The following is a 24420-nucleotide window of genomic DNA, read 5'->3' as shown; positions in this document are numbered from 1 at the left end:
CATTTAAGCTATTTAAAGACAAATCAATTTTCTTATTTATTCATTCAGTCATCAAGTATTTATTATGCGTCTCCTCTGTGAAAGTTACTATGGAAAAAGGAGCTATCAGAGATTCGAACAATCTCTGCCCTAAATATTATTGTCCAATGGAAAAACAAAGTGAAATTATTCATTTTGTTTGTAATGGTGTAGTAGAAGAACAAGCTCTACAGACTAATGTAATGACATGGCATTACATTATATGAACATTGCATTGACTTCTCTTCTCTTTCATTTTAGAGGAATTTGGAAATAGCTATATTTATTGTAAAAAGAAAAATCTGTATCCACATAAAACTAATAGAAGCCTAACCATTCAACTTTTAAAAAATGTTTCTATATGTAGGCTCATTATTTTTTTTCTCTTGATGATTTTGAGACTTAGTGAGGTAAAGGGGCATCCAGTCCAATCATCTAATTATAACTAGATTAAATCACAAGTACACAGGCAAGAAAAACCAAAGCCTAGAGAAGCTTAAATGACTTTTAAAAGATTAAATACTTCAAGCGCTTACCTAGAATTATTTCCAAGCCTGCAGAATCCAACCACTATACCAATTTATAATCAGTGATGTTGAACTTCAACGGAGTTAAATAGAGTAAAAGGAGAAAAAAAAGGGGGGGTGGGAAACCCTTCATTTACTAATCAACACAGATCATTCATTCCCCTCTTGTTAGAACAGAAGAAATCTATAATCTCCCAACTCCCCCCCTTTATTTTAGAAACTGCATATGTTACCTCTTAACATCTTTCACTTCTGCATAAAGATGGAATATTCTCAAGACATTCATGTCTATATAATCTCAGAAAAGAAATAAAATTTATTTTTAAAATTTGTTATTGATAGAGATTTTTTGCTTGAAAAGATTGTCAATGATACTTTTCTATGCACATATTCCAACTCTATCCCTATCCCCAGTGTACCTTCCTACCTCCCCTACGAATTCCAATATCCCTCACTTTTAAACCTCCCACCCCCCACCTCTCAAGTCTTTGGATCAATTGTTTGGGCCAATTCTCCTGCTGTATTGCCTTTGATCCTTTGTTGCGTCCTTGATGTATAGCTTCTCACTCATATGGTCCCACATATGAGTGAGATTATTCTGTATCTATCCCTTTCCTTTTACTGACTTCACTCAACGTGGATTCTCTAGTTGTAGCTTTGTGGAAAGTTATGTAATTTTTTTTTTGGAGCCTTATAATACACACACACACACACACACACATATAAAATTGTGCCACAACTTTTTGATCCATTCATCTGTAGTTGGGTCTTTGGCTTTTTTTCATATCTTGACTATTGTACTAAGTGCAGCAATTAATGTAGGTATGTATATATCTTAAAAAATAATGTTTTTATGTTTGGAGGATAAATGCCAAGAAGTAGTATAAAAGTTCTATTCCTACTATTTAAAGAGATCTTTTAAAGGGGAAATTTAAACTGCTGTTATCCTTACCAAATTTAACACAATCCTATGGATGTTAATTGGAGTTTAATAAGATGTACTTGAATCTACCAAAACATCCTCATCATTCTCTATCATTTTAGCATGTAAACAATAAAGTTAAATGGAAAGAAAACAGTTTAGAACTATATTCATCTTAAGATGGTTCTGTTACATAATTTAAAATCATATTTGCAAAGGAAAATAAAATTTTTGGAAAAATAGTTTTGCTCCATAGTTCACATTTCTCAAAAAAACATTTCAAGTACTGTATAATTTTGGGTAATTTTTTTACTAATTTTTGTAATAATAACATGAATAATTCATTGTGTTTATTTGTTTTAGGGTCACATCCAACAGTGCTCAGGACATATTTCTGCTTTTGCACAAAGGGATCATTCCTAGCAGGGTTCAAGGAATCATATGTGGTGATAGGTTGAACCTGTCACCACATTGAACCTGGTTGAACCTGATTGACTGATGTAAGGCAAGCACCTATCTGTTGGATAATTGCTCCAGCCCATCAAATATAAAATTTTAATCCTAGCTAACATTTCTAACATGCTGAGTGTGTGTGATAGTGAATTCTCACTGAAGCATTAGAAGCAGAATTCCTGTCTTAAAATTATAGACTAAATAACTGATCCTCTGAAGTTAAAGAGACCATGCCACATTACAGTTAGTGAAGTAAGCTAAGTGAGCTAAGGCCTTTTAAATTCTTGACACCATCTATTCCATAAACATAGACTTCTCTACCAAATTGAAGATACTCCACTGTATATCATACATATCCTTAGTATGAGAATCTGAACTCCTATGGTCAACAGAGCAATTACTTACCTTTAAGAACTCTTATTTTTCCCTACTTTTTAAACCAATATTTTAAACATTCAGATATAAATCCAAATATGTCAAAAGCAATATACTCATCGTTGCTAACATAGCAGAGTTCTGCTAATCTAGCTTCAAATGTTGGATCCTTCTCTGTTTTGATCCATTTAAAAAAGATATGTTCCATAAAAGTACTTATTGAAGACTTAACCTTTTACTCTGTTTTCTTTTCTTATATACCAAAAATTTGTATTCTGTCAGCAAACTGAATGACACATTTGGGAAAAATTCCTTCATAGTTAAGGACATGTTGGACACTTCTTGGTTGTGTGAATTGTAGCACCACAAATTTTTTCTTACTAACAATTTAAAATATATTGGCTTTTAGTTCTGCGTGGGGGACCCCTCACCGGAAGCTACAGGTTACGGCAATTTCATCTTCACTGGGGATCTGATGATGATCATGGCTCAGAACATGTGGTTGATGGAGTAAGATACGCAGCAGAGGTAAGTCATGTTAGACTCAGTGGTTTCAAAACCTAAGAGGGGAGAATTGAAGAGGTACAGAGGAAAATTCTATTGACCACAAATAAATCTCTGCCAATTAAGTATCTCAGAAACTGGAATTGTTTTACTTCCTCAATTGTTTGATTTTTATTAATATAATAACTAAAATGTAACTTAAACCAACTTAGACCTTAAAGCTTAAATAAATTCTGCTGGTAGTTTTTTAGTCATTTCAGAAACAGGAAACTGTAGACTTAGAGAAATTCAGTAAATTATCCAGTAAAAACCAGTTTGTATGGATTTAACTCTAGATCTGTTTGAAATCAGATCAACACTTTTTTTTTCCTACAGTATCTGTGGTATTTGCTGAAATAACAGAGAAAAGACAGAAAATAATATTTGATGTAGGCCCACATGGGCACATTTGAGGCTCAGATACACATACCTATTAACAGCATAGGAAGTCCACTTCATATTGAAGGGCTAGTAGTAAAGTAAAGTTTCTTTTAGGAAAAAATAAATGAAGAGTCAAACTTTGCTGGAGAGTTAGGACAGTGTGGTAGGGCGCTGGCCTTGGAAGTGACTCACCTGGGTTTGATTGCCACCACCATATATGATCACAGGCCAACAGCAATCCCAAAGCACAGAGCCAGGAGTAAGCCTTGAGCACTGTCAGCTGTGGCCCTAAAAACCAAATAAGAAAAGAAAATATTTCTATTTTCAGTCCTTGGTAAAGCATACACAACAAAACACCCATTGATTATTTTTTCTTTTCTTTGAAAAGATACTTTTATAATAATTAGTACCAGTATGTTTTCTAATCCCTTGATTAAAGGGCAAAGCATAACATAACTTCATGTTTTAATACAATTAAATATTAGTTACACCCAAATTTTTTTCTGAGATGAAAGTGATTCATTGTGGGAAGCAAACAAACAAAGGTATTTTAGTGAACGTAAGTTGCTAATGAGTCACCTGGGCAAAAAAGCAGTGCTGTTGGAAAAGTATAATTTTTCTTCCTTTTCCTCTGAAGACAAGAATTCAGGTAAAAAAATGAAGTGGGAGATAACTGATAAGTTTATTGAAGCAGCTCAAGTAAGAAATGTTGGTAATTTGGACCATGAGAGTGGGAGAAAGAAAGAGCTAGCCAGACCAGTAGTATGACTAGGAGGTAAAATCAGTGTAACTTGGCAATGAAAAGAATGTCAAGATTGAAGGCTTTGGAGTAAAGAAGAATCTGGAAATACATCTAAAAATTTAGAGTAAGTAGTCTTCAGAATGGTTTATGTTTGACACTTGTGATATTTGTGATATTTGCTGACCCGAGGATGTTTAGGAAAGTGCAATTTACAGAGGAGAATTAAATTTCTGTTTGGGACTGGGTTTGAGAAGTCTATTGTATAGCTTTAGTTTCATGCTCAAGTAGGCCCATTGATATAAATTAGGAGTTTATAAAAGCAGTCAGAGTTGGAGATGTTAATAATTGGAAATCACATGGGTTTTCAGGTTTAAAGAAATTCCTAAATTCCTTTGTCCTTAGTATATAAATGGTTCCAACTTGTTAATTATTTTTATGGCACTTTTGTACCTTACTTCACATTATATCCTCTAAAAAATTAAAAAAATAAATCAAAGGAAAACTCATTTAAAGATATCATGCAAACATTTTCAACCAGACCTAATCTGATGATTTATGATATTAAAAAGTATTTAGTGATCTAAATCATAATAAATTTATCTCAAGAACTATGCATCTACAAAATGTAGGCCGAGATTCTACTTCTTATTTGGAACTTTACAGGTATGCCAAATATATTATATATATATTAAAATAGATAGTAATAAAGCTGGAGCCATGGTGTAGAGTTAGGGCATTTGCCTTGCACATGGCTGACCTAGGACAAACTGCAGTTTGATCCCCTGGCATCCCATATGGTCCCCCAAGGCCAGGGGTAATTTCAGGAGTAACCCCTGAGTGCCACCGGGTGTGGCCCAAAAACAAAAAAAAATGCATAGTAATAAAGATGATTTAACTATAAATGACAATTTTGGCATATAAAATAATTTTTGTATATCAGTAGCAAAACACGAAGGTGAAAATTTAGGGATTATTTTACAGTATTGAAGAGTCTTATTTCCATTCTTTTCATAGTAATATGACTTTGTCATGACTCAAGTCACTTTGACATCATGGTTATTCAGAAAAAGAGAATTTACAGCTTTGTGAAATTTTATTATTGAAGCAAGATAGTTTTTATGGAATGAAACTTACTTAGAAAGGTGCCAGGGAAAAAGAAAAGAGGAATATATATTTAAGAGACAACATGATCTTGAAGAACAAAACAGAGACGTAGAGAAAAGCCAGTGAGATATGTATTCAGAGAGAGGACAGCCATGAAAGGACAAGAATATTTTTTTAATTTTAGCTCAAATACAAATGCTAATCAAGGTAACTTAAGTTTGTCTGACAACATTGCTTGATTTCCTACTAAGCAATTTAAGAGCAAGATCTTTTTTTTTTTTTTTTTTTTTTTTTTGGTTTTTGGGCCACACCCTGTGACACTCAGGGGTTACTCCTGGCTATGCGCTCAGAAGTTGCTCCTGGCTTCTTGGGGGACCATATGGGACGCCGGGGGATCGAACCGCGGTCCGCCCTAGGCTAGCGCAGGCAAGGCAGGCACCTTACCTCCAGCGCCACCGCCCGGCCCCAAGAGCAAGATCTTTAAATTAAAAAAATTATTTTTCATAAAACAGTTGTTTTCCAGACAGTCTAAGAATATACAGATTCATCTCTCACTCATTACACATTTAATTTCTGACCAGTTTTGGTTGTAAATCCCAAGAAATCATTTCTTTCAATTCTTTCTACCTCTTGAGTGTTATCTCTTGCAAAGTGAACTGATGAGTTGGCATGATGCCAGTTAAAACAACTTTAGCATTCTTTCAGCTCCTCCCTGGCAGTGGAATTTCATCTGTCTATGTGTGCCAAATTAATTTTATTTCATCATCCAGTGTTTTTAGATTTTGTTCCTCCCCCAGCTATCCCACAACACTTAGAACATAACTCTACAAGAATCTACTTTCATATTTTTATATACATATGTTTAAATATTTTGCTATTTTATTCTCTGACTCTCCATCTGTCATGTTTCATTGTTTGTGGATGGTACACCTTTATGGGGGGTGAGGAACATACCCACCAGAGGTCAGGTTTTTGTTTATGTACTTAGGGATAATATGAAAATGTAAGAAAACCACAGGACTATAAAGCAAAATAAGCCTAAAGTAAAAGGAAAGTGTTAGATTATTTTATTTCACCGTGATATGCATTAGGTAGGTAAATTTGGTGAAGAGTTGAAATAAAAAAGACAAATACGTGGACATAGATAAGAAAGCTAAGGATATCTGGGAAGGGACAGTTGGGAAAAACAAGGTAGAGCAATATAAAAAGACATAAATATTATTTACCATTTATCTAGGTCACGAACAAAGTGAAACAATATGTTTCAAAACAATAAAACACACACACACTACCCAGCTTGTAAAGAGGAGAGCTACAGTACTCCATTTATTTTTATTTTTAATATTTTAATAGCATCTTTATTTAAGTACCATGATTACAAACATGTTTGTAGTTTCAGTCATAAAAAGAGCACCCCCTTTCACCATTGCAACATTCCCACCACCAATGCCTCCCATCTCTCTCCTCCTCCATTTCGCTTATAGGAGCTAGAATGATATTATTGTGAGTAAGGCACTTGCCTTGCATGCAGTGGACCTAAATTCAATCGCTGGCATCCCATACAGTCTCCCTGAACCTGCCAGGAATGTCCTGAGTATAGAGCCAGGAGTAACCCCTGAACATCGCTGGGTGTGACCCCCAAAACAAAATATAAATATATAAGTAAATATTACTTGTAACATTTCTCTCCCTAATACTGGCTGTTATTTTCCAACTCAATACCACTGCTTTGGTCTAGGGAAACAAAACTGTGATCTTGGGGGAAAAATCTATTCATCTCATAATTTGGGGGAGCGAAGAGGGTAGAGACAGAGTACAACCTCAGAAACTGAAGATCAGCTGTGGAAGAAATTTCATGGATTGGGAAGCTTTGAATTCATTGTTGCTATTCATTGGAATAGCAGCAACTCTGTGAAAACAATCAACAGAAAATCAGAAAAGTCAGCTAGCTGAATTGGGGAAAAAGAAAAGTCTGAAGCTTCAGTGTATGTTCAACTTCAGCTTGGGCAAGCTCAGGAATCTCTGATCTGTGCTTAGTACTAGGATTTTCTCTGAAAACTTACTCCTCAGGTATTTAATCTTCCAAATGTGTGAGATTAAGCTCCTTGGTTTAACTGCTGAATGTTGGGAACCAATCTAAAGTTGTTCTATTTGAATCTAATATCTAGAAGACATGGAGTGGTTCCAAGTCTCTTTGGAGCAGTAGTTGAGCATTCTTAGAGTTGAGATATTACTGGATAATTGAAATGTGATGCAGAGGGAGAGAGATATACGCCGAATAGTCTACCTCAATCTATGGGTTTTAAGAAAAATAAAAGGTATTTTTGCAATAATTCTCAGAGACAAAAGAGAGGAGGGCTGGAAGGTCCAGCTCATGACATGAAGCTCACCACAAAGAGTGGTGCGTGCAATTAGAGAAATAACTACACGGAGAACCATCCTAATAATGTGAATGAAAGAGGGAAGTGGAAAGCCTGTCTAGAGTACAGGTGGGGGTGGATGGGGAGGAGGGAGATTTGGGAATCTTGGTGATGGGAATGTTGCACTGCTGAAGAAGGGTGTGACTGAAACCCAACTACAATCATATTTGTAGTCCAGGTGTTTAAATAAATATATTAATAAAAAAAGAAATGTGATGCAAACCTCGCTATGATACTCCACTGTGTAGACAAGTGACCCTGGATGGTCCTTCATTTGTGCATCATATTTGGACTGAGTAAAAGAGAAGATTTTTATTAAGGTTTTTGAGGAGAAGACATTGTACAGATGAGTGGCCAGCCTGAGAGCAACTGTGCAAATGAGTTATGTGTTGTTTGCATTTGAAAATTGACATGTAGATTTTATTGTCTCTGTCTCATTTAGCTCCATGTTGTTCATTGGAATTCAGAAAAATACCCCAGTTTTGTTGAGGCTGCCCATGAGCAAGATGGTTTAGCTGTCTTGGGAGTCTTTTTACAGGTGAGAATTTATTATTTTAAATAATGGTGATGATGGATAAAGATATTTTAGCCATGGAGAAAACAGTTTACTATTTGATCATAAAATTATTCTACATCTAATGGTAAACTTTACTTTCATCAATATTAAAATATTATATATTAGTAAGCAATCCACCTAAAGCCATCCTTGGCCTTTATGAATCTTCTTATTTTTCATGAATAATTTTTATATGGTCAGTGATAACAACAACACTAGCAGCAAGATAGCTGAGATTCTTAGAAAAGGTTTATTCTAAGGTCGTCCCCATTACATAATATTTAAAAACACAGAATAAAGTTCCTGATTCTTGATAAGTGTTCAAGTTCCTGATTCTTGAAGCATTAGTTTGACTACAGAGGTTCATTGTCCTAAACACAGGGACCAATTTAATTAGAAAGGTATTTTCCTTTCTCTGATGTTCCCAGGTGATTAGACAAATAGTGTGATAACTATTCGTGGGTGGATTGGGCCACTGAACTCACATCCTTGTAGGCTTATGCCCCAGCCTTGTGAAACACTTACTGTGTCTCTAACCTGTGATGTAATTTGTTGGGGTTGGGACTGGGAAATGTCTGGATCAGACTGGATGGCAGTTCATCTTTCTTTTGGTCATGATAGTTGGTGGTGGCAGTAGAAACAAGTGGGACAAGAGATATATTTTAATCTTGAAAGAGTTAAAAGCTTCAGGCAGATTCAGGACACTCCTAGTAATGAAAAGAAATTCATATATTTTTCTGATGAAACTGTTCCTGACAACACGTTGTCTAGATTAGGGATCTCCAATCATGTTAGCAGAGAGCGTGAGATGTTTCTCATTAATGTCTTGATAATAGTCCAGTTGAATCTAGGGTCTGAGGTTCAGATCTGGTTTAGTAAGCAGGTTTTCTAAGTAAGGTTTCTTTCAAATACCTTCCTTAATTATAAATTTGAAGAAATATGACGCTGTTGCTACTAGTTTTAGACTCAAACTTACAGTTCAGCCAAGAAACCTTGTAATATTATCTTGTTGTTCAGATTTCCCTGGCATGATAAGACCCAGAGGTAAAAGAGAGTATTATAATAAAACAATCATTGTTTGTTCTGGGATAGCCTAGGTCTTAAAAATCTTAACACTAATAATTAAAATAGGGTAATTTTGACCTGACCTGCTATGGTAACATTTTTGTTAACTTCCATTTTCAGATCGGTGAGCATAATACCCAGTTGCAAAAGATTACTGACATTTTGGATTCTATTAAAGAAAAGGTAAAATGAATTAATATTACTATAAGGACTAATAAAATACCTGTTATCTCTGGAATTTTCTACCTTCTTTGAGGAATTTAGATATTGCATAATGTCTTTGGCTTTCAAACCGAGTTTGAACATACTTGCCAATAGAGCAGATGGAATCTGTTAGTGCTAATCCTTAGAAACCATGAAACTTTCAAAATCATCAGCAGACATCTATGCAAAACTAACTGTGGGTATTGGAGTATTTCAGGATAACTTTCTTGAAACATATCTCAAAGACCACTATACGTAAGTATACTTTTCTCTCTCTCTTTCTTTCTTTCTTTCTTTCTTTCTTTCTTTCTTTCTTTCTTTCTTTCTTTCTTTCTTTCTTTCTTTCTTTCTTTCTTTCTTTCTTTCTTTCTTTCTTTCTTTCTTTCTTTCTTTCTTTCTTTCTTTCTTTCTTTCTTTCTTTCTTTCTTTCTTTCTTTCTCTCTTTCTCTCTTTCTTTCTCTCTTTCTCTCTCTCTCTCTCCCTCCCTCCCTCCCTCCCTCCCTCCCTCCCTCCCTCCCTCCCTCCCTCCCTCCCTCCTCCCTTCCTTCCTTCCTTCCTTCCTTCCTTCCTTCCTTCCTTCCTTCCTTCCTTCCTTCCTTCCTTCCTTCCTTCCTTCCTTCCTTCCTTCCTTCCTTCCTTCCTTCCTTCCTTCCTTCTTTCTTTCTTTCCTACACCCAGTGATGCTTCAGGGTTATTCCTGCCTCTGGTTCTGTGCTCAGAATTTACTACTACTTAGGGTACCATGTAGGATGCTGAGGATTGAACCTAGGTTGGCCACATGCAAAGCCAATATCCCCACTATGCTATCACTCTGGCCTCAAATAAGCCTTGTGTTGCTTAAATAAATCTAGGTCATGTGCTCCTTCATCTACGAATTTTAGATAAAGCCAGTGAGTACAATCAGTGACTCACACTCGAATGTGTCTTAATACAAATTGCAGCACTGGTGTCAATGTATTAGGCATATACTAATTAATTCTATGAGTTAAAGAATAGACTATTTAATTGAGTGTTTATTTGAGATTGTGTAAAGCTATCTAATGGTGATATTTGGAAACTCCTTCCTCCACTAGGGTAAACAAACTCGATTCACCAATTTTGACCCAATATCACTTCTTCCTCCATCCTGGGACTACTGGACATACCCTGGCTCTCTTACTGTTCCACCTCTTCTGGAAAGTGTCACGTGGATTGTTTTAAAACAACCTATAAATATTAGCTCTCAACAGGTAAGTCTGTCTTCTAGATTGATCATGATTCATTAGAGAAAAGAGGAGTAACAAGAAAAAATAAAAAAAAGACTCTCTTCCTGATTTCTATAAAAGGAAGTTTTGTTTTCCCTTTCTTAATTAATTGCTAGTTGTATGTTCCTTGCTTATTTAAGTTTTATAAGTAGAGAAACTCTACTTTTTAGAAATTGAGAGTGAAAGCAAAGTGCCTTTTTGAATGTTATAACCATTTGCTTTAATTTTCTGTCTGTGCATTGTATAAATCAGGATACAAATTTTAGAACTAGGAGAGATATTCTTCTCAAAGAGTGCATCTACTTTATTGCCTCAGCTAACTTAGACTTTGATCATCTCCTCCTGTAGACTTTGCCTTCACAAGGTGAAGGTGCCTAAGAAATGTGAGAAATTAATCTGATCTTTTGGCTTTGATTGACAGAACAAAAAAATGCTTAAATATGCTCAGGCTGTTTGAGGGGTATCCAAGTGGCTGTAGAGTGGTGGTGCCTGTGTGCTTCTAGTTAAGAATTCATTTGCTTTATTGATAAATGCTTATTGAATCTCTGTCTTGATCTGCCAACTAGGCCCAAGTACAGGATGCCTTTGATCCTGGAACTACACAGGAATATGGCTTATGTGACTCTACCTGTAGGTGACAGGTGGATTTCTGTGTTTTATAACTTTAGGATTTGTTTTGCCTCTCTCATGGAATGAAGTGCTATAAAATCTTAGCATTAACACTGTCCAAAGCTAATCAAGTTCTAGTTCTGATCACTGCCCCTGCCATTAATATGTCCACACCCTGCCCCAACCCACCCCCAGAGCTGGTTCCCACTTACCAAGGTAATGTGAGGTGGCATTACCCTTGAAGTAGTGAACAGACCTTGTCTTCAGTGTGAAAGTGAAATAAAAATCTAGGGCCTACATACTTAAATACTTATTAAAACATTTTGAAACTTAGGATAGAAATCCAGAGCTGGATTGACATAAAAATCTCTATGTATATTTCTCAATCATAAATAAGGTCAAGAGAAAATGATTCATCTGGATTAGTGGCCTTATTAATAGAACTCACTTTTCTACCTTTAAGTTGCTTAATTGTCAACTTTTTGCATTCCTTTCTTTGGAGGGAGCATACTTGGTAGTATTTAGGGCTTACTCCCTGTTCTGCATTTGGGAATTACTCCTGATGCTGCTCAGAGGATAATATGAGATGCTGGGAATCAAACTACAATCAGTTAGCTATATGCAAGAAACGTGCTCTACCTACTGTAATATCTCTCCAGACACTATTTCTTTGTTAAATGTGAATAGATTAATAGAAAGAATTAATGAATGTTAACATCAAGATAGTAATAAAAAGGGGTTTAGGAACAGAGAAATAGTGGATTCATTACTTATCTTTTTCAAGGCTTAATTAGTTTGTTATTGCTTTTGACTATACCTGGCACTGTTCAGGGCTTACTCTTGACTATTATTTTAGTCTCAGGAATTATTCTTGGTGGGCTCAGGAGACAAGATGGAGTCCTAAGGATCAAACCTGGGTTAGCCACATGCAAAGCAAGTGCCCTAATCACTATTTAATTTAATGCTTTTTAAAAAATGTAGTAAAGCATATAAATAATAGCTGTCTTTTAAGCTTTAGTGTTGATAATTTACTTTGGAGAGTGATTTAATTTACTTAAATCAATTTTAGCAGAAACATTTTTTAGTATTTTTTAAATTTATTTAAACATCTTGATTACAAATATGATTGTGATTAGGTTACAGTCATGTAAAGAACACCCCCTTCACCAGTGCAACATTCCCACCACCAATGTCCCAAATCTCCCTCCATTATGGTAGTTACCAGTGTAGTTATTTCTATAACTGCACTCACCACTCTTTGTGGTGAGCTTCATGAAGTGCGCTGGAAGTTCCAAGCCTTCCTCTCATTGTCTCTGAGGATTGTTGCAAAGATGACTTTTATTTTTCTTAAAACCCATAGATGAGTGAGACTATTCTGTATCTCTCTCTCTCCCTCTGACTTATTTCACTCAGCATAATAGACTCCATGTACATCCATCTATAGGAAAATTTCATGACTTCATCTCTCTTGGCGGCTGCATAATATTCCATTGTGTATATGTACCACAGTTTCTTTAGCCATTCCTCTGGTGAAGGGCATCTTGGCTGTTTCCAGAGCCTGGCTATTGTGAATAGTGCTGCAATAAACATAGGTGTGAGGAAGGGGTTTTTGTATTGTATTCTTGTGTTCCTAGGGTATATTCCTAGGAGTGGTATAGCTGGATCATATGGGAGCTTAATTTCTAGTTTTTGGAGGAATCTCCATATTGCTTTTCATAGAGGTTGGACTAGACAGCATTCCCACCAGCAGTGGATAAGAGTTCCTTTCTCTCAACATCCCCACCAGCACCGATTGTTCTTATTTTTTGTGATGTGTGCCAATCTCTGTGGTGTGAGATGGTATCTCATTGTTGTTTTGATTTGCATCTCCCTGATGATCAGTGATAAGGAGCATTTTTTCATGTGCCTTTTAGCCATTTGTATTTCTTTTTTATCAAAGCATCTTCTCTCCCATTTTTTGATGGGATTAGATGTTTTATTCCTTGTAAATTTCTGTCAGTGCCCGGTATATTTTGGATATTAACCCTTTATCTGATGGGTATTGGGTGAATAGTTTCTCCCACATGGTGGGTGACTCTTGTATCCTGGGTACTATTTCTTTTGAGGTGCAGAAGCTTCTCAGCTTAATGTATTCCCATCTGTTGATCTCTGCTTCCACTTGTTTGGAAAGTGCACTCAATGTCATGGAGTGTTTTACTGACTTGTTGTTCTATATACCTTATGGTATCAGGTCTGATATCAAGGTCTTTAATCCATTTGGATTTTACCTTTATACATGATGTTAACTGGAGGTCTATGTTCGCTTTTTTGCAAGTGGCTAACCAGTTCTGCCAGCACCACTTGTTGAAGAGGTTTTCCCTGCTCCACTTAGAATTTCTTGCTTTTTTGTCAAAAAGTAGGTGATTGTATGTCTGGGGAACATTGCCTGAGAACTCAAGCCTTTTCCAATGATCTGAGGGTCAGTTTTTATTCCAATACCATGCTGTTTTGATAACCATTGCTTTGTAGTACAGTTTAAAGTTGGGGAAAGTAATGCCTCTCATACTCCTTTTCCCTAGGAGTGCTTTAGCTATTCAAGGGTGTTTATTGTTCCAGATGAACTTCATAAGTGTTTGATCCACTTCTTTGAAGAATGTCATGGGTATCTTTAGAGGGATCACATTAAATCTGTACAATGCTTTGGGGAGTATTGCCATTTTAATGATGTTAATTCTGCCAATCTATGAGCACGGTATGTGTTTCCATTTCTGTGTGTCCTCCCTTATTTTTTGGAGCAGGGCTTAATAGTTTTCTTTGTATAGGTACTTCGCATCTTTGGTCAAATTGACTCCAAAATAGTTGAGTTTGTGTGGCACTAATGTGAATGGGATTGCCTTTTTTTTTTTTTTTTTTGGTTTTTCGGCCACATCCAGCGGTGCTCAGGGGTTACTCCTGGCTGCCTGCTCAGAAATAGCTCCTGGCAGGCACGGGGGACCATATGGGACACTGGGATTCGAACCAACCACCTTTGGTCCTGGATCGGCTGCTTACAAGGCAAACACCGCTGTGCTATTTCTCCAGGATTGCCTTCTTTACGTCCATCTCTTCCCTATCATTATTGGTATATAAAAAGGCCATTGATTTCTGTGTGTTAATTTTGTAGCCTGCCACCTTGCTATATGAGTCTATTGTTTCTAGAAGCTTTTTGGTAGAGACTTTAGGGTTTTCTAAGTAGAGTATCATGTCATCTGCAAACAATGAGAGCTTGACTTCTTCCTTTCCTATCTGGATTCCCCTGATATCATTTTCTTGCCTGATCTCTATAGCAAGCACTTCCAGTACTATGTTGAAGAGGAGTGGTGAGAGCAAACAGCCTTGTCTTGTACCAGAATTTAGAGAAAAGGCTTTTAGTTTTTTCCATTGAGGATAATATTTGCCTTTGGCTTGTGGTAGATGGCTTCAACTAGATTGAGAAAGGTTCCTTCCATTCCCATCTTGCTGAGAGTTTTGATCAAGAATGGGTGTTGGACCTTATCAAATGCTTTCTCTGCATCTATTGATAAGATCATGTGATTTTTATTTTTCTTGTTGTTGATGTTGTGTATGATATTGATAGATTTACAAATGTTAAACCATCCTTGCATTCCTGGGATGAAACCTACTTGGTCGTAGTGTATGATCTTCTTGATGATGCATTGGATCCTATTTGCCAGGATTTTGTTGAAGATCTTTGCATCTGCATTCATCAGGGATTTTGGTCTGTAATTTTCTTTTTTGGCAGCATTTCTGTCTGGTTTTGGTATCAAGGTGATGTTGGCTTCATAAAAGCTGTTTGGGAGTGTTGCCGTTTTTTTAATTTCATGGAAGAGCCTGGCTAGGATTGATAGTAGCTTCTCTTGAAAGGTTTGAAAGAATTCATTAGGAAATCCATCTGGGCCTGGGCTTTTCTTTTTGGGCAGATGTTTGATTACAGTTTAAATTTCCTCCATAGTGATGGGGGTGTTTAGATATGCTACATCCTCATTACTTAAATGTGGAAGGTTATAAGTGTCCAAGATTTATCCATTTCTTCTACGTTCTCATGTTTAGTAGCATAAAGTTTCTCAAAGTAGTCTCTGATTACCCGTTGGATCTCTGTTGTGATCTCCCCTTCTCATTTCTAATACGGGTTATCAGGTTTCTCTCTCTTTTTTTGCAAGTTTTGCCAATGGTCTATCAATCTTGTTTATTTTTTTAAGAATCAACTTCTGCTTTCGTTGATCTTTCAGATTGTTTTTTGGTTTTCTACTTCATTGATTTCTGCTTTCAGTTTTGTTATTTCCTTCTGTCTCCCTATTTTTGGTTCCTTTTGTTGGTCATTTTCTAATTTTATGAGCTGTGTCATTAAGTTATTCAGTAATGCCCCTTCTTCCTTCCTGATGTGTGCTTGCAAAGCTATGAATTTTCCTCTCAGGATCACTTTTGCTGTGTCCCATAGATTCTGGCAGTTTGTGTCTTCATTATAATTTGTTTCCAGGAAAGTTTTGATTTCCTCTTTGATTTCATCTCGGACCCACTGGTTGTTCAGTAGCAGGGTGTTTAATTTCCAATTGTTAAAGTTTTTCTTCTGTGTGGCTTTGTAGTTCACATCTAATTTCAGAGCCTTGTGGTCACCAAAAGTAGCCTGCAAGATTTCTATCCTCTTGATTTCATGAAGGTATGTTTTATGTGTCAGCATGTGGTCTATCCTGGAGAATGACCCATGTACATTGGAGATGAATATATATCCAGGTTGTTTTTGGTGGAGTGTCCTGTATGTAGCTTTTAGTCCTCTTTCTGCCATTACTCTATTCAGGATTAGTATGTTTTTGTTAGGTTTCAGTCTGGTTCACCTATCAATTGTTGACATGGCCATGTTGAGGTCTCCCACAATTATTGTGTTATTATTGATGTCTTCTTTCAGATTTGTCAGTAATTGTATTAGGTAATTTGCTTGTCTCTCATTGGGTGCATATATGTTTAATAGTTTGATTTCTTCCCTTTACACATATCCCTTGATTAGTACATAGTGTCCATCTTTGTCCCTTAAAACTTTTCTGAGTATAATGTTGCTGTCATCAGATATTAATATGGTCACCCCAGCTTTTTTAAGGGTGTTGTTTGCTTGGATGATTTTCCTCCAGCCTTTGATTTTGAGTCTATGTTTGTTCTGACAATTCAAGTGTGTTTCTTGTAGGCAGCAGAAGGTTGGATTCATCTTTTTGACCCATTTTACCACTCTGTGTCTTTTAATTGGTGAAGTTAGTCCATTGACATTGAGGGAGATGATTGTCATATGATTTAATGTCATCTTTGTAGATAAATTTGCTGTGTTTGTTGGTCTCTCTTGTCTTAAAGTCGACCTTTCAGTTTTTCTTTTAAGGCTGTTTTTTCATCTGTGAAGTTTCTGAGCTGTTGTTTATCCATGAAGCTATGTATCCTTCCTTCAAACCTGGATCTCTTTTAGCTGGTACTCTTCGGGCATGCAGGATTTGATTCATGTAGTCTTTAACTCTGGGAGTATCTCTTTGATAATGTCTTTGACAGTTGATTCTTCCTGGAGATCTCCTGCCTGAGTCTCTGGGACTCCAATAATTTTTATGTTGTTTCTGTTGAGTTTATCAAAGACTTCTATTTTCATCTGTTCACATTCCTTGAGTACTTTTTCCATTGCCTGATCATTTGTCTTAAGGTTCTTTTCCAATTTCTTCTGCTGTGTTGAGTTTTTCTGCATCTCATCATCCAGCACGCCAATTCTGTCCTCAGCTGCTTTTACCCTGCTGGCGAGGCCATCTATTGAGTTTTTCAGTTCAGCTACCATGTTTTTCAGATCTGTTATTTCAGTTTGGAGTTTTCTGATTTCTGTCTTTGTGTTTTGTTCAGATCAATCTATGTTTTCTTTGAGTTCTACAAATATCTTCCATATTGCTATTCTAAACTCCTTGTCTGAGAGGTTAATTAGATGTTCAAAGTTTTTTAGATCATCCGAGCTATCGTCTTCATTCTCTGTGCATATTGATTGCCTGCGAGGTTTCCCCACTTTCCCGCTTGTAGTGTGATTTTTTTCTGCGTGTTGTGTTGGGGGTCATTGGGTAGAAAGAGTGCACAGCCACTAAGCAAATGCTCTTCTGGAGCCTCTGGGAGTGTTATTTTTCTGGGCCCTTTTCGGCCCACTCCCAAGAGGTTTCAGAGACAGGACAGTGGAAAAACACACACAGGCAACACTCACAGTCGGAAATCTCTCAGAACCATTTTAATCTTAAAGCAGATTACAATTATGATTTGAGTAATAACTCAAATTATTATAATATGACATTGTGAGTCATAGAGTTAAAGGATCAAAACAAAAGGTATTTTTAAAATTTAATATGAGAAGCTCAAGAGATAGCCTAGGGGTTGGGGCCCTTGCAGCTCTGGTTCGCTTCTTTAATGGTACTCCATGGTCTGCCAGCATCACCAGAATTTGACATGCACAGTCATGACCAGCTGTGGGCCTGATAGTCCAAGCATAGCATTATCCAAGTAGCAGTACTTGAACAAGAATTGAGACATTAGGGTAGAGAATGGCTGGGGGTGGCCCTTTTGGTTTCCTGTTCCTAGTTATCTACTCAGCACTATTTGGAAATGCTCCCCTTTCCTATTCTATCATGTTTAATTATGTATTAACATCTAACTCAACTATCTACCATGAGAAAGACAACAAAGTCCACCAAGTGACATTCTATAAAATACTTGATTAGTTCTCCTCAAAACTATTCAAGTCATCAAAATCAAGTTAAGTTTGAAATCTAAGAAGGCCCAGGAGACTTGACTACCAAGCATAATGCTGTTTTTCTGTTGTGATCCTGGGATACTGTAATAGATAAAAGACATTAAGAATGAACTTTATGGGGTCAGAGCAATAGCAGAGTGAGTAGAGGGGTTGCATGTTGCCCATGACGGTTCAATTCCCAGCATCCCATATTGTTGCCCAAGTCTGCCAGTAGCAATTTCTGAGCACAGAGCCATTAGTAAACCCTGGGCAAGTGACCAAAAACCATACACCATACACACACACACACACACACACACACACACACACACACACAGAATGGACTTTAGTATTACAATATATATTTTAATATTAGCTCATTAATAGTAAAATATTCTATAGTGATTTAATATATTAATAGCAGGAGAAAATTGAATGTCATACACAAGAACTCTTTGTATGTTATTTTTGGAGTTTGGGTGTGATATTTTGGACAACACTCTTTAGGTCACTCCTGAAGTTGTTTAGAGGACTCTATGCAGGATTGAACTGGGTGGACCACATCAAGGCAAACACCTGAATTTCTGTACTATGTCTCTGATCCTCTTTTTTAGTCATTTTGTTTGTTTGAATTTTATTTTATTAAAGGACCACAATTTATAATTTTGTAAATCTAAAATTGTTCTGAAATTAAAGACTTATTTTAAAAATCCAAAGCCTGATGAGGTGCTTTCCTTGACTGTGGCTAACTCTGGGAGCATTTTTTGAAAGCTGTTTGGGAGTCTCCCTGCAGAAAAACAAAATCCAAAAACTGAGATTGATAAGAGTAATAGTTGTTTTGCTCCTTCATATAATGACAAATGAAAAGTTTGTTGCATATACAACTGATTTAAAATATAAATAAAAACTATAAAAATTACTTTCAAAAAGAATTTTAAATTTGAACTTCGGCATTTTTTGTTTTTGAAATCATTAGAAAACATTATACTTTCCACATTACCATGTGATGTTAGTAACTATGAAGATTAAGCCTTCGATTTAACATGTTGGTGCCATTTTCCCTATGTTTTCCTTCTACTATATTTTGTCAAGTCACTCTAACCATAAAAGGAAAATCAGATGGTTTTCATTTTCTTTTACTTGATGTAAATTCATTTTTTCTCCATGCGTCACTTGCTGAAATGCTTAATTTAACTGCCATGCTAGTGAATAGATAAAGTGGTTTCTAATGTGTTCTATAATAGGCCTATTGTTTTCCTTGGAAAACTGACTCTTCTTACTAAGTCTCATTTATCTGCCAGAACTCAGTTTGCAGAATACTTGACTTTGATTCTTTGCTTTTTTAAATTAATTTTGCTCCAATATTTGCATAGAAAAGCATTTATAACTGTAATCTAAAGATGATGACATATATACAGATAAGTATATAGACAGATACATGTAGATATGTACCTATTTACATACATATACCTTTATACATATATCTATGATTTTAAGTTATATGTCTATCCATATATCTATTAAATATTGTCATGTAACTGGATTATAATCAAATTGTATGATATATGTTCATAAGATGTTCCCATTAGAAGTCTATCTCTTGGAATTCTATCTAATGACAGTGAGATGCTGCTATTAAAATTTTGTCTCATCTCTTCACTTCTTTATAATAAAACAATAGCTAAAGCTGGAATGATAGTGCAGTGAGTAGGGTATTTGCCTTGTATGTGACCATCCATCCTGGGTTCAATCCCTGGTATCCCATATGGTACCAAACTGCCAGGATTAATACCTGAGTGAAGAACTAGGTGTAACCCCTGAGCATCACTGATTGTCACTCAAAAAACCAAAAACAGACAAACTAACAAACAAACAAGAGACAATAGCATATTAATGATCAGGGTGAGGAATTATTCTTATTTTTTTTGGGGGGGGGGGTCACCCTGGCAGTGCTCAGGGGTTACTCCTGGCTCCAAGCTCAGAAATCGCTCCTGGCAGGCTCGGGGGACTATATGGGATGCCGATATTCGAACCAATGGCCTTCTGCATGAAAGGCAAATGCCTTACCTCCATGCTATCTCTCTGGCCCTTTTTTATTTTATTTTATTTATTTTATTTTATTTTATTTTATTTTATTTTGGGGGGGAGCCGGGTGAGGGATTAAATGAGAGAATGCAATGCAAAGTATTTAGCATAGTATCTGGCTTACAATGTTTCATGAGAGATTACTTTTCCTCAAGTTTGGCAAGCAGGGGAATGTTAATTAATTTGAGCACTTAAAAGACAGAACAAAAGGTGTTTACAATACATTAGAAAAGAGGATATCTGCTTACTAGGGTTACTCCACAAGGAAATAAAAATTAGACAGGTAGATCCAAAAGAAACAACCAAAAAAGTTCCTTGTCACACCCTCTTTGGCTTCCAGATCGATTGTTCTGGGGAGACACCTGCCAGGAGTCATAAAATACTGAGTCTGACTTAGTAATTTGGGCTGGGTTGTGGATATTTTCTGCTTAAATAAAACCATGTTCATCAAAGCAGAAAAAAATGAATGAAAATATGAATGAGTGAGAGATGAGACCAGTAGGGTCCAGTCAGTGGTGGATATATTAAGGCCAGTGTGGTGGGAGAGAAAAACAGAGACAAAGAGAACTGTCTGAGATGGTTTTTACTTAGCTAGGATACTAGTCGGAAAGGAGATTTATTCTCAGAAAGGGAGGAAATTTGATGAGGCATCAGAACAGATGACTATGGAATTTTTGGAAGTAGAATGTAAATAACTAGAGAAATTTCCAGATTGGGATGGATGAGGCCAAGGTGTTATAGAGGCACAAGTTAGGATTAATCTATAGATAAGTTCAATGGGGGTTGCACCAATAAATAAAACCATAATCTCAGAGGAATTCACATTCTCAACATGAGGCTAGCAGTACTCAGAGAGGCTAAAGAGTTATGCTACTACTGGTAATTCAGACTCAGGACTGGTATAGCGTTTGGCGCGGTCACTTTAGTTGAAGTGACCAGCTGTCTTAAATTGTGGAAAGATGAATGTTCCTCTAGCTCTAGAATTTGTTAGCCTTTGCTGCTTGATTTTTCGAGCCAATTATTAAAGTCATGTTTGACTAAGGACCTGGCCTAATGAAAGTTGGCCAATAAAATGCAAGTTGTCTGTAATTGTCTTAGCTTTTCTGTAATTTTATTACCAAAAAGACACTTCAAATGGTTAGGTATTAGCTCAAGAGGTATAATACAAGCTTTGTATGTGCAAGGTCTTAATGGTTTTCAATAAGAACCCCCACCCTGGGTGGTTCTGGTGACCCTTAAGCACTGCCAGAAAAGACCCTCTAATTCTGTGGGATGTGACCATCCCCCAACTAAAAAAGATATCCAAAAATATCACTTATAGGAAACATGGATTCTTGTATTTGAGTTTCAACTTGTAGGGCATGGTTATAGATGTTGCCTATTAACTATGAAGAGCATATGCTTCTTAGGCCGGAGCGATAGCACAGCAGTAGGGTGTTTTCCTTGCAAGCGGCTGATCTGGGGACAGACCCAGGTTCAATTACCAACATCCCATATGGTCCCCCAATCCTGCCTGGGGCAATTTTTGAGTGCAAAGCCCGGAGTAACCTCTGGGTGTGGCCTCGAAACCCAAAACAAAACAAGAACTTATGCTTCCTATCCTGACTAATATGAGAAATACTGAAACTTCAGTTAAATTTCAGTTAATTCTGGAAACATAACTGATATGTTCTTGTCTGAATTTCCTCAACTCTGTGATTAGGTGACAAGTGAAACTCAAAGTGGAGGCTCTTAATTCTCAATAATTTAATAATTTTCCACCATCCAAACAAAAAAAGCCAAATAAATATCCAAAACTTACTTGCACTATTTGGCAATATATTTTTGGTGAACATTTTTGATATAGTATAAAAGTCCCAGTAATTTTCCCAATCGTCATTTGTTATTATTTGTTTCATATGGGGGCCACATTGGCAGTGCTCAGGACTTATTGCTATCTTTATATTTAAAAATCACTCTTTCTAGGACTTGGGGAACCATTACTGGATCTGAGGATTGAACCTAGGCTGGCCTCATGCAAATCAATTGCTTTGTCCATTTATTGTCTCTCTAGTCACAACTTGTGTTAAGTTTTTTTTTGTTTTGTTTTGTTTTGTTTTGGGTCACACCCAGTGACGCTCAGGGGTTACTCCTGGCTCCATCATATGGGAAGCTGGGATTCAAACCAATGACCTTCTGCATGAAAGGCAAACGCCTTACCTCCATGCTATCTCTCTGGCCCCTTCAACTTGTGTTAAGTTTTAACAAATTTAAATCAGCAAAAAAATTTTAAAATTATGCTGTAATAGAAAAATTTTCAACTGTTTAATAATGGCATAGATTAATATTTGTTTTTATGATAATACACTTAAATATATATTAAGTAAAATAATTAAATTTCAAAGGTGTATAAATACACAGTTAACTTCATTTTTGTAATAAAACAAACTAAGTATGGTTATGTGTTGGTGCTGTGATTATTAGTCATTTCTATCATCTTGATACTTTACATATATGAAGTTTGTGACAAACATTTTATTTTTGTGAAAGAATTAAAATTAAGGGGCCGGAGTGATAGCACAGCAGTAGGGCGTTTTCCTTGCATGTGGCTGACCCAGGACAGACCTGGGTTCGATCTTTGGTATCCCATTTGGTTCCCCAAGCCAGGAGCAATTTCTGAGTAACCAGAATAGCTAGAAGTAACCCCAGAGCATCACTGGGTGTGACTCAAAAACAAAACAAAACAAAAAAAATTAAAATTAAGACCTTTTGTTAAGAAATATGCCTATACTATTTACAGTGAATGAAAGGCCCTAAACATTTACAGGATATATGAATGGTGAGAACAAAATTCTTGTTTAAGGAAAGCAATACTTAACCAAAGTTTTCCCAGAAGAACTGATCAAGATATGGTTCCCAAGAGAACCGGGAGCCATCTTATGAGAGTCCTTGTAAGTTGCAGTGAAAGTCCAAAAATGGGAAGACATCTATGGAGGTAATCTCATCCAATGCTTCACGTTCTGATAAGGAGACTGTCATAATAAGATAATAAATAAATGAATAAGACAATAAAGTACTTGCTCAAGGTCACACAGCTGAATTGGCTGAATTAGGGTTGGAATTTGCTCCAAAATCCAGTACAAGACTAAAGAGATAGTACAGTGGGTAAGACTTGCCTTGCAAGCTGCTGACCCAAGTTGAATCTTCGGTATCCTTACATGGTCTTCCATGCATCAATAGGAGTGACTACTGAGTACAGAGCTGGGAGTCACCCCAGAGCATTACTGGGTGTGGCCCCAAATCAAGACAACAACAACAAAGACAGTAGTTCTCTTTTCAGAATCCAGTGCTGATACTGTCCTCTGACTTCTAGATATATACTCCTTATATCACAGTTGCAGTAGCATTTCCTTTTGCTACTTCTATTTTCAAGTGAAGAATTTATGGATGATTGAGTGTTGAACCTCTTGATATTTACATAGCATGAGAATTTAGCAGAGCAGTTGCTTTATTATATGTGAGGCATAGCTTAGAAAATATTTTCAGTTCCTGGTAAAGAATATTTCACTTACTTTGCAAAACATTTATTGACATTACTATGATTTTCTCTGCTGAAACCAACTCTCCTTTTTTTTTTATCCCTCAGCTGGCCACATTCCGCAGCCTGCTGCGTACCTCAGAAGGAGAAACAGCAGCTTTTTTGTTGAGCAATCACCGTCCACCACAGCCTTTGAAGGGCCGAAAAGTCAGAGCATCTTTCCTTTGAAAGTTGTCAGTAGAAGACAACCTCAAACCTGTCTGCAAAGAGAAATAAAGCAAAACAAAACAAAATGTTCTGCAAAAAAGTTCTTTCCTTGGATTCTCACTTCCAGAACCTACTTTGCTCTCAGCTCTAGCACCACAAAGAAAATCTGATCTCTAATAAAAACAGACTAAATTCCTCAGCTCATTCATACTCGCAGGCCTGAGTATAGAAGGAGTTATCATGTACAACATGTGATGTGACGAGCTTCTACTTTTACCTCTGTGAAAACATGGCGGCATCCACGGCCTCAGTGGCTTTAAACTTTCCCCTTTCCATAGCAACTGAATCAGCCACATTTCTCTGTTATATTTGAGAAGAGAATGAAATTCATTTTCAGGATTTTGTTACCTGTTTCTCCATAAGCACATTTGTCTAATATCTTGATAACATTCCAATTTAGAATAGGCAGAACATGGGGCTGGAGAGATAGCACAACAGTAGGGCATTTGCCTGGCATGCGGCCGACCGGAGAGGGACCCAAATGGATTCCTGACATCCCATATGGTTCCCCAGCCTACCAGGGTGATTTCTGAGTGCAGAGCCAGAAGAAACCCCTGAGCACCGCTGTATGTGGCCCCAAAACCAACCAATCAATCAGTCAATAAAGTTAAAAAAATAAAATAAAAAAGAAATAGGCAGA

General features: G+C 36.6%; 1 protein-coding gene across 1 annotated transcript in view; it reads left to right on the top strand.

Annotated features, from left to right (window-relative positions):
- Positions 1-23988, top strand: part of LOC126020646 (carbonic anhydrase 13) — a 36067-nt gene extending 12079 nt beyond the window's left edge. Inside the window, exons 3-7 of the mRNA XM_049782148.1 lie at positions 2705-2823; positions 7928-8023; positions 9227-9289; positions 10384-10539; positions 23622-23988. Of these exons, the coding sequence (XP_049638105.1) occupies positions 2705-2823; positions 7928-8023; positions 9227-9289; positions 10384-10539; positions 23622-23741 (554 nt within the window). The 3' untranslated portion in view covers positions 23742-23988. The remainder of the gene's footprint in view (positions 1-2704; positions 2824-7927; positions 8024-9226; positions 9290-10383; positions 10540-23621) is intronic.
- The last annotated feature ends 432 nt before the right edge of the window (positions 23989-24420 follow it).

This window comes from Suncus etruscus, chromosome 10, assembly GCF_024139225.1.
Source record: "Suncus etruscus isolate mSunEtr1 chromosome 10, mSunEtr1.pri.cur, whole genome shotgun sequence".
NCBI classification, from domain to species: domain Eukaryota; kingdom Metazoa; phylum Chordata; class Mammalia; order Eulipotyphla; family Soricidae; genus Suncus; species Suncus etruscus.
The sequence above is the reverse complement of the archived record's forward strand: the minus strand, read 5'-3'. Positions and strand labels throughout refer to the sequence as shown.